At 39.0% G+C, this 15483-nt stretch overlaps 1 protein-coding gene and 1 long non-coding RNA gene across 3 annotated transcripts in view; one reads left to right on the top strand and one right to left on the bottom strand.

Annotated features, from left to right (window-relative positions):
- The window catches only part of LOC134754592 (uncharacterized), a 363458-nt gene that overhangs the window by 44176 nt on the left and 303799 nt on the right, over positions 1–15483 (bottom strand). The gene's annotated exons all lie outside the window — the stretch shown is intronic.
- LOC134754550 (transcriptional repressor CTCF-like) overlaps positions 4219–15483 on the top strand; it is a 39314-nt gene continuing 28049 nt past the window's right edge. The window contains exons 1-5 of one of the 2 annotated variants that reach the window (XM_063690852.1): positions 4219–4450; positions 7784–7889; positions 10027–10163; positions 13267–13422; positions 14559–14728. In XM_063690852.1, the coding sequence (XP_063546922.1) occupies positions 7793–7889; positions 10027–10163; positions 13267–13422; positions 14559–14728 (560 nt within the window). In that variant the 5' untranslated portion in view covers positions 4219–4450; positions 7784–7792. Of the gene's footprint in view, positions 4451–7783; positions 7890–10026; positions 10164–10610; positions 10646–13266; positions 13423–14558; positions 14729–15483 lie in introns of those variants that run through there. The other variant, XM_063690854.1, reaches the window with a different exon arrangement.

Genomic DNA, 15483 nt, shown 5'->3' with positions numbered 1-15483 from the left:
ACCCAGGTAGCATTTATACATGTCTTAATGACGTCATAATCACGTCGTTATGACGTCGCTGACGTCACTTTGCTACCTGGATAATCTAGACACAATATTGGAACTAAATTTTGTTAAATATGGGCTTCTTACCTTAGACAATAAAGTCGTGTTCACATATTTTTGAGCCATTTGTCTGGATCGATATTTTTGCTCTAGACTGTACTATTTGTCATCTACTTAAGACCGTATAATGTACGTAGTCTGTATACTGTGTGTTTTAAATTTCACAGTGTATTAGTTCGCTGTAATGCTGTGTAATTTTTTGCATCAATAAAAAAAATTGCATTGGTTGAAATTCAACGGAGCGAAGAATAGAACCCATGCTATGGTTGTCCCCGTTCCCACTCGCACGTCCCTCTCTCTGCCTCAGTGGAAACTGGGGAAAGGCAGCCTTAACCAAGTGTTTTAGCGGTCCAGTAATTTTAAAAAAGCTCAATAAATTATACAGTATGTAACTGGACGTATAGCAATTACTCAAACCTGTTTAGGTCATACTGAGCATTTTTTACTATGGGACCAACGCCGAAACGTTTAAATTAAATTTCCATCTGCAGGTAAAGCAATTACTCAAACCTGTTAATGTTTAGGTCATACTGAGCAACTTTTACTATGGGACCAACCCCGAAATCGCGAAAAAAAATTTGGCTGTTTCATACATTTTGCTGGTGTGATGCTGTGATGTTGAAATTTCCTATGGGAGAGTCCATTTTTTTCGGGGTTGGTCCCATAGTAAAAGTTGCTCAGTATGACGTATGACCTAAACATTAACAGGTTTGAGTAATTGTTTTACCTGCAGATGGAAATTTAATTTAAACGTTGATAAAAAAAAAAACTGCGGCAATTCGGTAAATTATTGATAATTTTATTTAACAAGTGTTTGCGTTTATATAATAAAGGTAGGAGTATATTGAAAATAATACGTTTTGTTTTAGTTAAATGATTGTAGTTTTTCTTTTCAATGACATTGTGTAAAAGGCGTGTCAGGTAAGAAAAAATATTCGTATTTTTTTTTTACATATTATTGTGCCACTGTAGTGAGTAAGAGCATACGAGGCCTACGTTTCTTATTAAGTTTAGTATTGTTTTTTTTTTCTTCATATTTAAGTCGTTTTGTATTTGAGTGCTGGTTGTTTTTTTATTGGTTATTTAATTCACGTTCAAATATCGTTGCGGGAACGATTGTAAAAGTCATAGAGACTATATAAAGGAGCCAAATCTCTATGTATGAAAAGTGTCCATCAAAAAACAGTAATTAGGCGGCGCCACTATACACCGAAATACTACCAAAAACAACCTACGTAATTTGGTCGGGTTATTTGTTGGTTCATGTTATACTCATGTCCCAGAGCCTAACTAGAGCCACCGGAGAGATTAGGAACTTAATTAAAGCTGAAAGCGGTCACTTGTAACAATTCTGCCATAAGAGATTGGCATCCTTTCTATACCATCCATAGTAAAAGTTTTATCACAAGTATGGACGGTATATAAAGGACGACAATCTCTTATTGCAGAACTGTTGCAAAGGTTGCAAAAGTGATCAGCTCTCTGGGGTATGACATATGACATGAACCATAGAGGTATAGTAATATAGAGATCAAATGGGGGAGGGGCAACAAATAGAGAATAATCCGACCAAATTACGTAGGTGTTTTTGGAATGCTGTCAGAATAAAATAGAATAGAATTCATTTATTCATGGTAGACTACATTGCATACAAACGTATTACAAATTGAAACGACAGATTAATAATGACGTCGCTGACGTCATAATGACGTATAAATGCGACTGTGTGAACACCATAAGGCCACGCTACACCAAATAACATATACTAATCTATGCGCTACACCACGATTCCCATACGATTCCTAGAAGTGTATAAAAAACCGACAACTTCCCGATTGCGCACCACGATAGACAATTGATGGCCAGTCGTCCGCCATTGTATACCATTGCCCCCTGTACACAATGGCGATGGCTTATCATGTACCTTGACCACTGCGGACTGTGGCCTTAACAATCGTCCCGCAACAAATGTCATTTGAGTTGATTGATTATAAAATACCTAATAAAAGTTATAAACTTTTAGATGTCATCCTCCTAATTTCATCTGTGTTAGTTCTGTTAGTGTTACTGCTATATTCATTTGTCTTTAATAGTGTTATCGAGTGAATATTGTTTTTGTAATTATAAGAGTTGTGCCAAATTAATAGAACTTGGAACTACGTATAACAACGATGCGATGTTATAGCGCAAAAAATAATGTTTCAATAATGTTATATTATTTTAATAAACTTTAAAATATAGGTTGGTGTTTTTTTATGAAATAGTAACCAAAAGTACCCGATAGTTTTAGCGATGCAGCCGATATAGGACAAATTACATCCACACTCGCTAAGTCGCTATCAGGCATATAAACGCAAAAATCGAAGTTCGCAAATTGCGGGCATCTGTCTCCGTCACTATAACTACGCCCTCATTGGAGTAAAAGAGAAAGATCCCCGCAATTTGCGAATTTCGGTTTTCGCGGTAGCCCCTCGGCCCCGATGTCAAGGTCCCAGTTTACAGTGGCTATCGATGGGCCATACCAAGCCACTGCCATGGGCGACTGTGTGCCACGAATAGTTTACATGTGTGAAAGAGAAAGTATAACAATATACTTGTAAGAGTGAGATAGATTTAGTTTTGTTGAGGTTTTGTTAATTCCAACACGCCCCTCTAAAATAAATCTAAGTTTAAAATCTTTATACAAAATAGTAACAACATTACCTGCCTTGCTCTGGGAAACATCATGGCCAACATTTGTTCGAAGGTAAGAGAAACCCAGGAAAACCTTACCAGCTATGTCAACTAATAGTTTGTCAAAGGACTGTCTCATTTCAAACATAGAGAAAATCATACTATCTTTGTCTCACACTAGTACTAGCACCCAAAAGAAAAGGATGAGTATAATTTTTTTGTTCTTATTTACTGACAATTTGGTTTGACCAACTTAATTCAGAAAGTCTTATTGCGATTCCTATAAAGAGCCCTCCAGACTATGTGCGCGAATCGCGGAGAGAACATGTCGCGACGTTGACGTATGATTCCACACTCGCAACCTTCACGGCGATTTCGCAGTTTGGTTCGCGTCAAGATGGCGGAAAAGCATCAGCTGATCGAGTTTAACTGCTATGGCATCATACGTGATTTAGCTATTGTTCCACTTTGTTTTGTTGTAAAACCGTAAAATATAGCCGCTTAATATAATATAAGTATCATTTATCTTGCCACATATGAGTCAAAATAGTGCGTAATGTGGAGTCTTGCCAGTTCGCGCTTCGCGCTTCCTTTGACGCGGGCTAATAAACCGACAAAAAACGGGGAACTAGGCGCGAAGGCGTGAACAATCTGCGAAATCGACGCCACACTTACGTTCGCGGCTTCGCGCCGCGATTCGCGCACGAATGTTGAGGGCCCTTAAGAGGCAAGAGAAAATAGTGTCATGCTTTGTCTTTATCACCGTCCGGGCATTTTTTCATGGTCGGGTTATGGTATCATGTGGGCCTCATAGCAAGGAGGCGATGGCGAAATACCGAATTTATAGGAGTGAAAAAGAAAAGACATTGGATATGCAAACCGGATAAATTGCGTAGTATACATTTTATATGAATATTATTTCTCTTACCCCCTGTCGCTAGGTGGCGCGTCTCTAACTACTTGTATATACTATGTCTATGATATGAACCATTGTATTACAATTCAAAAGCTCGCTTTAGACTACGCGGCGCGAAGGCGCGATTCGCGCACGAGTGTGGAGGGCCCTTAATACCATGCGTTATCGTAAGTCAGAGGAAGATTTTGTAGGACATACTCTAAAAAATGCGCTTAAATATTGTTCAGAATAGGGGACTATATGTACCTACATATCTATATATATCGGCCATATTTTATCGAATTCTGACGAAAAAAACTAGTTACAACAAAGTTCAATCGGCCCAACAGGTGTTTTCTTGTGCTTAGTTCTTGTTACACCTTCCTAAATTTATTATAGTAACAGACGAGAGGGACGCCGTAATACATGAGAAACGACAGGATATATATCTTATCGTGTCTCACGTATTGCGTATTTGAATTTTTTTTATGGTAAAGGTATAAAGAACTTTTTTACTGTAATATAAACGGCCAAACATGGGCCAAAATTTCGGGTGCGTTCATAACGCCATCTTGTTTGCCTCGCCATAGACCATTTGACATTGACGAATATTTATCACTGGCAACATTGCATCATTTTGTACTATTGTATCGTAGTTCACACTGCGTCCGCCATTTCGCGTCAGCGTCACAATCGCAAGAATTGATCGAGTTGAAGACCGAGACGCCCTCGTTGGGAAAAAGTAGAAGTTATAGTTTTCCCATTTACGGGATCCAGGTATATTAATGTGATTTTACCTAATTTTGTTAATTAAGATGCACTTTTCAGGATTCCTAAGCGGTTAGACGGTGATAAGTTGGTCAATCAAGTGAAATTTCTGTCGAAATGTGCTTCATTTTCGTAACATCATTTGGCATATAAGCGACCTGACGACAGCGCTCTCTGTGATGCCTTTTGCTAGGTAGTTTTCACTTAGTGGCGCTAATTTGTCATTATTCATTAATATTATGATAATACAATAGAAGTTAATTATTTATTTTGTTATTTCGTTTTGTGCACCGCGTGTTCGATTATTTGGCTGAATCCCTTCATAAGATGGCGGACATCCTAACGCCATTTATTTATTTATACGACGAGTAAACCGTTTTATTCGTTGTGCAAAGTGTTTGTGTTGAAAAATACTCTTAAAACTACAGTGTGATGGACTCAAATTCGGTCTATTAACAATTTAGTGTTCGGTACTGATATATATATTACTCAAAGTACATATGATTGTTTGTGGACGGTTTTTTTCTCTGCTTAACGCATCTCTGACTCGGTCAAGTACGCCGGTTATTGATTGATTTATTATTTATACGGCGAGTTGCTCTTTAGGTCACTGGGGTGAGGAAATACATAGTTTCAAAGCAGTAGAAAACATCCAGGTTTTAGTTTCTGGTGTAGATACTAGTACTAGACGTGTAATAATAACAGAGATAAGCAATGATAGATACAATTAGAGTTGTGCATGCTCGTTCACCGAAAAGAGCGCTCCCAACTAGTACAATCTCACAACTTACTAGTGCGGTCGGTTCGGTTTTAATACAGTAGTACACACATCAAAGGTTTGATAGGTTTCCTCGAGGAGCTGGGCTGGCAGGACTAGCCCACCCCCATGTCACGCAAAATAGGCGCCAGTCGTCGAGTTGCGGAAAATCGCCCGAATTACAATACAATACAGTAGTACACAGAGAGACGACGTTTAGTTTTAGTTCGGTCGGATCACTCGGATCGCTTTGCTGTCATTGTCACTCCTCGGTCCTCGCTCCCATTCTGTTTCGTTCGCGTGTATTGTACTAAAACATACTAAGAGCAGAATCATTAGGGAATAGTTCGGTCTAGTACAGTGGAGGGAATCGTGTCTTTGATTTTAGTACATGTACTACACAAGCCTAGATACAATAACTAATCTAAGAATAAAAAACTAGTGTTGGTCAGTGGCGGATTTGCCCTAAGGCCCAGTAGGCTGGGGCCTAAGGTGGCAGTCTAAATGGTGGGGGGCTGAGAAAAAGGGCGGCTAGTGTTTACTACATGACCTGGGGCCTAGGGAGGCCAAGACTGCAAATCCGCCACTGGTGTTGGTTGAAAGACTTGAGTTCTCTGCTTTAAGACTGAAGTTTTTTGGTTGGTTGGTTTGGTGTGGTACATTATTTACACCACTACATTAATTTTTACTGACAGTAGTATTGCGGTACTTCTATATTACTATAGATCTCAGTACTAGACATGAGTAGTTCGCGAATGAAAGATTCAAATGAAGTACTTCACTTGATGTAACTCTTTCATTCACTAGTTCTGTTCGGATTTATTTAGTTCTTTACTTCAGCAGTTCAGTTTAATTATCTTTTCATTTACTTGCTCATTCGCTTAGAGAGTGACAAGGACGCCACATTTAAACCTTCGATTTATAAATTCATTTATTTAAGTGATTCATATTGAATGAAATTATCAATCGAATCCTTCATTCAACTCAATATATCCGCGAATGAGAGATAGAAAACCAGTACTGATGATATAGAAGAATCTTTTGAGCTACTGAACTAAACTGAACTAGTGAACTAAAAGAGTGAAGTACTTCACAGCGTATGAAAGATGCATATCAATCTTTTCTTTTTAGTGACGCATTTTGCGCATGACTGAGTGACGAAACCCCATTAAAAAAAATATAGATAAAAAAAAAGTTTTTTGGTTCAGAAACCCGAGGCTTTTGTTGAAACTTATCAGACCTCTTTTTTGTAGAAAAAAAATGTCAATAACAGATTTTCTTTACTGCTACTAGTATTTAGATAAAATCTACAAAATTGTTGATTGGGAGTCTTTAACCCTTAAATGCATAGTGATGTATGTATGTACACAACAAAAAACATATAATTTTATGCATAATTAGGTAAAATCTATTTGATCCTGTATATTATTTTGATCGTAAATTAATACACTTTCCGTCGTTTTATTGAAATTTGCGCAGTATTTAAGTTTAAAAAAATTACATTTCTTTTAACACGAAATGGCGGAAAATTGGGAAAATTTAATGATTTTTAATATGTAATTTAGGCGGTTTTTTCGGGGTTTGTAATTATTTATATTTAAAATCTTTATTATAGGTATATTACAAATAGAATAAATTTCTAATGGTAGTAAGATTTTTTATATCTTTTACCAATAATTGTATAAATTTACATAAATTATTATTTACCCTATGTAAATTCTAATACTGGTTAAGCAGTGAAAATCGATGTTTTAATTTATATTTTTATTTTTCCTAGAATCAGTAAACAATTATGTAAGACATATATTAATTTCAGGCAAAAAGAAAAAATCATGCATTTAAGGGTTAAGCAAGATTGGAGGTTTTTATTATTCCGAGGCTCAAGTCCTTTTGAGTATTGCTTAAAATACCGGACTTGGACTCGCCCAGAGAGGGTTCCGTACTTTTAAGTATTTGTTGTTATAGCGGCAACAGAAATACATCATCTGTGAAACTTTCAACTGTCTAGCTATCACCGTTCATGAGATACAGCCTGGTGTCAGACAGACGGACAGCTATCTAAAAGAATGGGCTTGTTGTAGTGTAAAGGTGTAGCATGCAACTTCGTACCTCAGGTATCATTACTAGTAAAAACTGGCCAAGTGCGAGTCGGACTTCCGCACAAAGGGTTCCGTACCATTACGCAAACAACGGCAAAAAAAACACGTACCCAAAGGGTAAAAACGGGACCCTATTACTAAGACTCCGCTGTCCGTCTGTCTGTCTTTCCGTCTTTCACCAGGCTGTGTCTCATGAACCGTGATAGATAGACAGTTAAAATTTTCACAGATGATGTATTTCTGTTGCCGCTATAACAAATAATAAAAACAGAATAAAATAAATATTTAAGTGGGTCTCCCATACAACAAACGTGATTTTTTTGCCGTTTTTTGCGTAATGCTACGGAGCCGTGCGCGAGTCCGACTCGCACTTGGCCGGTTTTTTTATAACATGAATGGGGTTATACAATATACAAGTCCCGTTTTCGTAAATAATAATGTGTAAAAATCGTGAATGTTTAAACAAAAGGATTGACTTGTCCACAGCTGAGCAAAATGCCGCCGCCCGATAAGAAGGCTATTGCGGAGGGAAAGCTGATACAGTCCTATCTGAACAGCTATAATGCCACCACGGAGACTCCTGTCCTGGACTGTAAGTTATATTATATTATCCTTTATTTCAGACAGTAAAGTAAATTTCATATTTTTACAGTTCTTGCATATTTTATTGCTGTCTGTGTGCCACTTATTGGCAAAAGGCCTCCTCCAACCTTCTCCATTCCTCTCTATCCTTAGCAACTCTCGTCCATGTGCTTCCTGCTATGGCTTTGATATCGTCCACCCATCTTCTATATGGTCTACCTCTTTTTCTTTTCTTATGGCCCGTGAACCAGTTCATTATCAGTTATCAGTTCAGTTTGACGACCGGTCTGGCCTAGTGGGTAGTGACCCTGCCTGTGAAGCCGATGGTCCTGGGTTCGAATCCCGGTAAGGGCATTTATTTGTGTGATGAACACAGATATTTGTTCCTGAGTCATGGATGTTTTCTATGTATTTAAGTATTTGTATAGGTATTATATATATCGTTGTCTGAGTACCCACAACACAAGCCTTCTTGATCTTACCGTGGGATTTAGCCAATTTGTGTAAGAATGTCCCTATAATATTTATTTATTTATTATCGATTTCGACCATTAATTGTATGTCCTGAACATTTCCATTTCAACTTTTTTATTGTTTTTGTGACATCTTTTGTTTTGGTGAGCTTCTTTATGGATTCTATTCTTATCTTATCCGATAGTCTTTTCCCCAGCATACTTCTCTCCATGGAGTTTTGGCAAGTTCTTTCTAATGTGTGTTTTAGTGAGAGCCCAGGTTTGGCAGCCGTAAGTGAGTACAGGAAGTATGCTGGTATCAAAGAGTTTTTTTATCGGGGGGACTAAGTACTGTACTTTAACCCTCTCTCTTTAGCGAAGAGAAGTTGACAGTTCCGCTACTTGACGCTTGATGTAGACTACGAAAATGTGACGTTTTTCAAGTACCACATTGTCGCTTACCATAAGGACGAAATTTGCTAGTATCTTTATACGAATAACCTGTCAGAGCGTGCTTATGGCAAGCGACAAAAGTACCTTTTGCTTGAAGGCGACACAAATAATAGTCTTTTTGGTAACAAAACCGATGTATGGAGTGAGCACTCTATGGCCTTTTCCCCACTTGGCGGTGCGGTATCGGTGCAGTACGCAGTATGTATTTGTCATTGGTGCTGATTCGCGGGCGCGTAGCGCGGTCCCGAATCTGCACCAGTGACAAAGAAATACTGCGTACTGCACCGATACCGCGCCGCCAAGTGCGAAAGCGGGCTACGTCTTCTTAATTCTCTTTGCTAAAACTTCCTGCCTAGCACAGCTAAACTTTTTTGTCTCATCTTAGTAAGGCCCACGGTCCTACCTGTAGTACTAATTACTTCAATGTAATGTAAACCATTTTCAATGGGGTTGGCCGATCGAAATAATTAGCAGATGGCGCCAGCATAGCTTGCCCTGTCAATCCCTAGAATTGTGTCAAATTTTTGTTTTTTTAATGCCCTGGATGCCGGCCCTTTAAGCCAAATCTCATAGAAAAAGGGGCAAGCTATGATGGCACCATCTGCAAACCTTTGACAGTTGCCAACCCCACGTTTAATTTTCCCGCTAGGGGCGCTAGTGTAGATGGAGGTCTTTCAAAATGTAAAATGCATCGAAGTTTTGGTGGTTTCAAGCTTTTTATCGGGAATTTTCACTTCTTATTCATAATTGTGGTAAATCTTTCTTTATCTTTGATTAATCATGGTAAACAATAGATATAGCTCAATATATGTTAGTGGTTTAAAAAAAGTGCCAACTAAAATATATGCAAAATTAAACAGGTTGAAAAAATGGCACCTTTACCAAAAATACCTTTGTGTATATTAGAACGTAATTGATTTTATAAAAATAATCATAAAAGAATTTTGAGATCTGTTTTTCTGGACCTACATCTACAGTGGCGCCAACTGGTGAGCACAAAAACGGTAGCCCTCATTGGAACAGAGTTGCATTTCTTTTGTTTCGTTCGATTTCAAAACAAAATAAATTTAACCATATCTATTTCACTATTGATTTTAAATTCAGATGGCTGTTTTATAATGTTTATTTTATTAGTTGCCTGTTGAGAAAGATTTTTTTGACATAAAGCTTATTTTATATTTTCTCAAAAGTGCCGGTTGCAACAAACAGTATATCAAATCACAACTAATCTATCTTTTTTAGTGAACAGCGATGGTGGTGACACAGACGAGGTGCCCACTAATGGCGTCACTTACTTCGTGGACGAGCAAGGCCGCTACTACTACCAGCAGGGAGAGAACCAGTCCATCATGTCTCTACCCACCCCGGATGATAATGATGTAAGAGTATTTTAGGGTAGGGAGTGCCCAGCAATAGCTTCACCTTGCGGACGAGCAGAGCTAGTACTACCAGCAGGGGGAAACCAGTCCATCATGTCTCTACCCTGCCCCGAATGATAATGATGTGAGTATAATTCAGGGTAGGGAGTGACTAGCAATGGCTTCACCTTGCGGACGAGCAGAGCTAGTACTACCAGCAAGGGGAAACCAGTCCATCATGTCTCTACCCACCCTGGGTGATAATGATGTAAGAGTAGGGAGTGCCCAGCAATGGCGTCACATTGCGGACGATCAGAGCTAGTACTACCAGCAAGGGGAAACCAGTCCATCATGTCTCTACCCACCCTGGGTGATAATGATGTAAGAGTATTTTAGGGTAGGGAGTGCCCAGCAATGGCGTCACATTGCGGACGACCAGAGCTAGTACTACCAACAGCGAGGACCAGTCCATCATGTCTCTGCCCGCCCCGGATGATAATGATGTAAGTGTAGTTCACTGTTCAGGGTAGGGCCCAGTTAGCAAAGTGACGTCAGCGACGTCACAATGACGTCATTTATACGTTATAATGACGTAACGGACGTCATAATGACGTATAAATGCTACCTGCCGGGCTAGCACATGATTGGCGCGAGAGTATCTAGCCGCGACATAGACTATCCGTCCCCCTTTAATTCATACAGTTAGTAAAAGACGGGTAGCCTATCTCGCGGCGAGATACTGTCGCGTCAATCATGTGCTCGGCCTACTGGGGGACAATGGCAGCGCGCTAGGAGAAATATATAGATAGATAGATATATTTATTTCTAATTGGATGTTACATGTTATTTTCACTTAAAAATATCACAAATTCACAAAAAGATCGTCAAATATAAACAAAAATAATAATAAGCAACAAAACAAAATATAAGATAATCATACAAACCAATAATGTGAACAAAAATAAATAAAATTTATAAATAAAATAGTTAAATTCCGAATTGAAGTAAGGCATATTATTCTGTAACCGAATTCGTAGCAGATGGAAACATTTAGTCAAATTTGTTGTTATTAAGAATGAGTGACATTTTATTAATTGTATCTTATTGTTTTTATTTTCCTTTCATATGTACTGACTGCTAGTTTTAGAATTTTATTTTATTGCATGTTATTTTTAATTTTGTAAATATCTCTTATTCAAACACAATGTATGTTGTAAATGAATGAATAAATGAAATGAAATGAAATTTAAAATTTAAATATGAAATATGAAATGTCAATATGGGCGCTAGCGGCATTTACTTGTGGAAATATAACAAAGTCAATACTAAAGTCCCTATCAAAAAGTTGACCGTTAGGGGAGTTCAGAAAAAAATATCCTCATGGCTCAGCTCCCTTTCCTACGAGGACATAGAAGAACTCCTAAAAGTTGACAAATAACTAATTTTCTCTTATCACATACACACACACACACACACACACACACACACACACACACACACACACACGCATACACACACGCACACACACATTCACTCGCAACAATTAACTTGATCGAGTCGCACGCTGATGGGATAACTTTATAATTCTAATAAGTATAACTTAGTTAGTTTCAATATAATTTAATATAGTTTTAGAATGCTCGTTTCTTAATAATTTATTGTAAAAAATGTAAAATTAATTCTGTTTTGTATCTCCTCTTATAGGCTTTATGTTAATTAATTGTGTAAACTCATTCGAGTCTGGGTTACCTACGAGACAGGCTAAGCGTAGTGTAGGAACCAGAGCAACCTGACTTGTATATTTCAATGCCAGGTACATTTTGTCAACTGTAGTTAATTAGGTTAATCTTAACAACCCTGAAAATACTTTTATGTACCTACAATAAAAAAAAATTGAATTTTGAATTTGAAATAAGACTAGGGTTCCATACCAAAAAGGTACAAAAGGAACCCTTATGATGCGACTCTGTCCGTCCGTCTGTCTGACACATTTCTATTTTCCATGTCGTGATTCGGTACGTACGTCTGTTAGTTGTGTTAGTACAGACAGCAGCAGAAGTTGCTAAACGGGCGAGGTGTTCAAAATTACCTTGATACGTTCTTATTCTCTTAATAATAGAGTCGCGTCAAAATGGCTCAAAACTAAAACATACGAGGAAACAGAAAGCCTTTTAACGTTGAGTACCATTACACACACCACACACACACACACATACACACACACACACGCACGCACGCACGCACACACACACACACACACACACACACACACACATGCGCGCAGGCTTGAGTACCTACTGGAACTTCCATGTTGTTTGTTTGTAGTGCTTGGAATTAGTATAGTTTGTCTCTAAATAGTATTAGTATAGGCAAAGATAGATATAACTCCGTAATAGATGGATACAGTCTAAGGAAAAAACGTGCCTCGAAAATCAAGAAAATTTGATTCTCGTTCAGAGGGCGCTACTAGTTTTGGCCTACTGTCGTATAGATGGCGTTGACGGTTTCGTTTGTTATTTAACAATTTTAACGCATATCAGTGAAAGAACATGGGTCAAAATCATCAAAATAATTAATGCAAATAAAAAAAATCATTTATCTATATTTAAATACATTTTATCGTATTTTTACAAATCTTCAATTTTAGTTTTAAAGTGTGTCGACAGATGGCAGTGAATTCACTGGGGTTACAAAATTTACTATGACAGTACCGCTCTAGTATAGGAAATAGGTAGTAAATGTTTGTAAATAGTATAGCACTGATTAAATAATAATTGTGTTTAAAAATAACTGCTATCTATGTTAAATCTAATAATTATCTGGTGCTTTATTTCACGCATGGTGTGAAATAATTTATTTTAAATACAGTATAACCTATTGACACTAAATATGATCAGTACTTCATATTCTGACACTATTGGCACTTTAACATCTTTATATGTGACGTTTTCAAGCAAAAGGTACCACATTGTCGCTTACCATAAGGACGAAAATTGCTTGTATCTTTATACGAAAAACCAGTCAGAGCGTGCTTATGGCAAGCGACAATGTGGTACCTTTTGCTTGAAAATGACACATATAAACACAACGGTATACGTCAATTAAAATACAGCCCAATCCGCAGGAGGGTATAGCCGAAGACGAGAACAACCTGATGGAGGAGGGGTACCAGACGGTGACGCTGGTGCCTTCGGAGACAGGGTCCGGGGAGGTCAGCTATGTGCTGGTGGTACAAGAAGAAACCAAGCCAGTTCTCAATGTGGACATCAAGATTGATCAGGTATGTTATATAACCATGGGGGAGGGGTATCAGACAGTGACGCTGGTGCCTTCGGAGACAGAAACCAAGCCAGTTCTCAATGTGGACATCAAGATTGATCAGGTATGTTATATAACCATGGGGGAGGGGTATCAGACAGTGACGCTGGTGCCTTCGGAGACAGAAACCAAGCCAGTTCTCAATGTGGACATCAAGATTGATCAGGTATGTTATATAACCATGGGGGAGGGGTATCAGACAGTGACGCTGGTGCCTTCGGAGACAGAAACCAAGCCAGTTCTCAATGTGGACATCAAGATTGATCAGGTATGTTATATAACCATGGGGGAGGGGTATCAGACAGTGACGCTGGTGCCTTCGGAGACAGAAACCAAGCCAGTTCTCAATGTGGACATCAAGATTGATCAGGTATGTTATATAACCATGGGGGAGGGGTATCAGACAGTGACGCTGGTGCCTTCGGAGACAGAAACCTAGCCAGTTTTCAATGTGGACATCGAGATTGATCAGGTGTGTTACCCATATTCGTTATTTAATGATGATGATTCATTCCTGTTATACCTCATTAGGGACATAGGGCTCGCAGAAGGATTCTCCATTTGTCGCAATCTTGTGCGGCTACTTCCAGCTCTTTCCAGCCGAGTCCAGTTGAGCCAGCCTCCTTCTCGACTGATCATCTCCATGTAGTTAATACAAGGCCTCCCCGACCGCCTACTGCCAGCCGAATGCCAGTGGAGACCCTGCTTGGCCAGGTTGCTGACCGGCCTACGGAGTACGTGACCGATCCAACGCCATTTCCCGTCCTATGGGTTTCTGCTCAGTCATCTGCCATAGTCTAACGTTTGATATGTATAATGATATTAATGATAAAAAACTTGTTATGATTTTTATAAGTCGGGTGACGATGCAACATTATGGTACCATCGAGCTGATCTTATGATGGAGATAGGTGGCCATTACTATTACTAGGTGGCCATAGGACTGTGATAAAACAACGAAACCTAATTGTTTGGGGTTTTTAAAATTGTATTGTCTCGATGAGTATTAATTGTGGAAAGAAAAGTACAGTCAGCGATAAAAGCTTGTACCAAAAATGAAATTTTTGCCAAAATCATATTAATAACCAATGTTAACAGGAGGAGGAAGAGGACAAAGGCAACGAGGACGTGTACAATTTCGAGGAGGAGGGCGCCGAGGAGGCCTCGGAGGGGGAGGAGGAGGGGGCCAAGCGCAAGAAGACCCCCAAGCGGCGCAACATGCGCTCCAAGTTCACATGCACCTTCTGTAACTACACCAGCCACCGCCGGTGAGTTACCTGAATACTCATCCTCCTCGTGTTATCCTGGCATTTTGACACGGCTCAAAAAAAAAAACCGGCCAAGTGCGAGTCGGACTCGCGCACCTAGGGTTCCGTACTTTAGTATTTGTTGTTATAGCGGCAACAGAAATACATCATCTGTGAAAATTTCAACTGTCTAGCTATCACGGTTCATGAGATACAGCCTGGTGACAGACAGACAGACGGACAGCGGAGTCTTAGTAATAGGGTCCCGTTTTTACCCTTTTGGTACGGAACCCTAAAAATTATCATTTTAAAGGTTGGTTTAGACCCGCTACCCCGCAGACTTGCAGTGCTGAGGTAGAGTAAGATAGGAGAAGTATCAGGCAAACTTTCAGCTTTCCTCAAGGACCTACTCTCTCTCTCGAAATTCTTTGGTACGCACCAAAGAATTTCGCATATTAAGTATTGTATATGCAAGTACGAGCGAAATGCATAGAAAGTAAATTACGCCGACGTTGGCGAATATGTCAGTGCCAAGCTCGTGGTAAGGCTACTGGTATTAGTAGTGATTCCTATGACGTAAAGAAAAAACCGGCCAAGTGCGAGTCGGCCTCGCCCACCGAGGGTTCCGTACTTTTTAGTATTTGTTGTTATAGCAGCAACAGACATACATCATCTGTGAAAATTTCAACTGTCTAGCTATCACGGTTCATGAGATACGGCCCGGTGACAGACAGACAGACTACTGAAAATGCAAGGCATTTAAAGGGTTAAAATGT

The sequence above is a fragment of the Cydia strobilella genome, chromosome Z (genome assembly GCF_947568885.1).
Source record: "Cydia strobilella chromosome Z, ilCydStro3.1, whole genome shotgun sequence".
In the NCBI taxonomy this organism is placed as follows: domain Eukaryota; kingdom Metazoa; phylum Arthropoda; class Insecta; order Lepidoptera; family Tortricidae; genus Cydia; species Cydia strobilella.
This window is presented reverse-complemented; position numbering and strand designations above follow the sequence as displayed.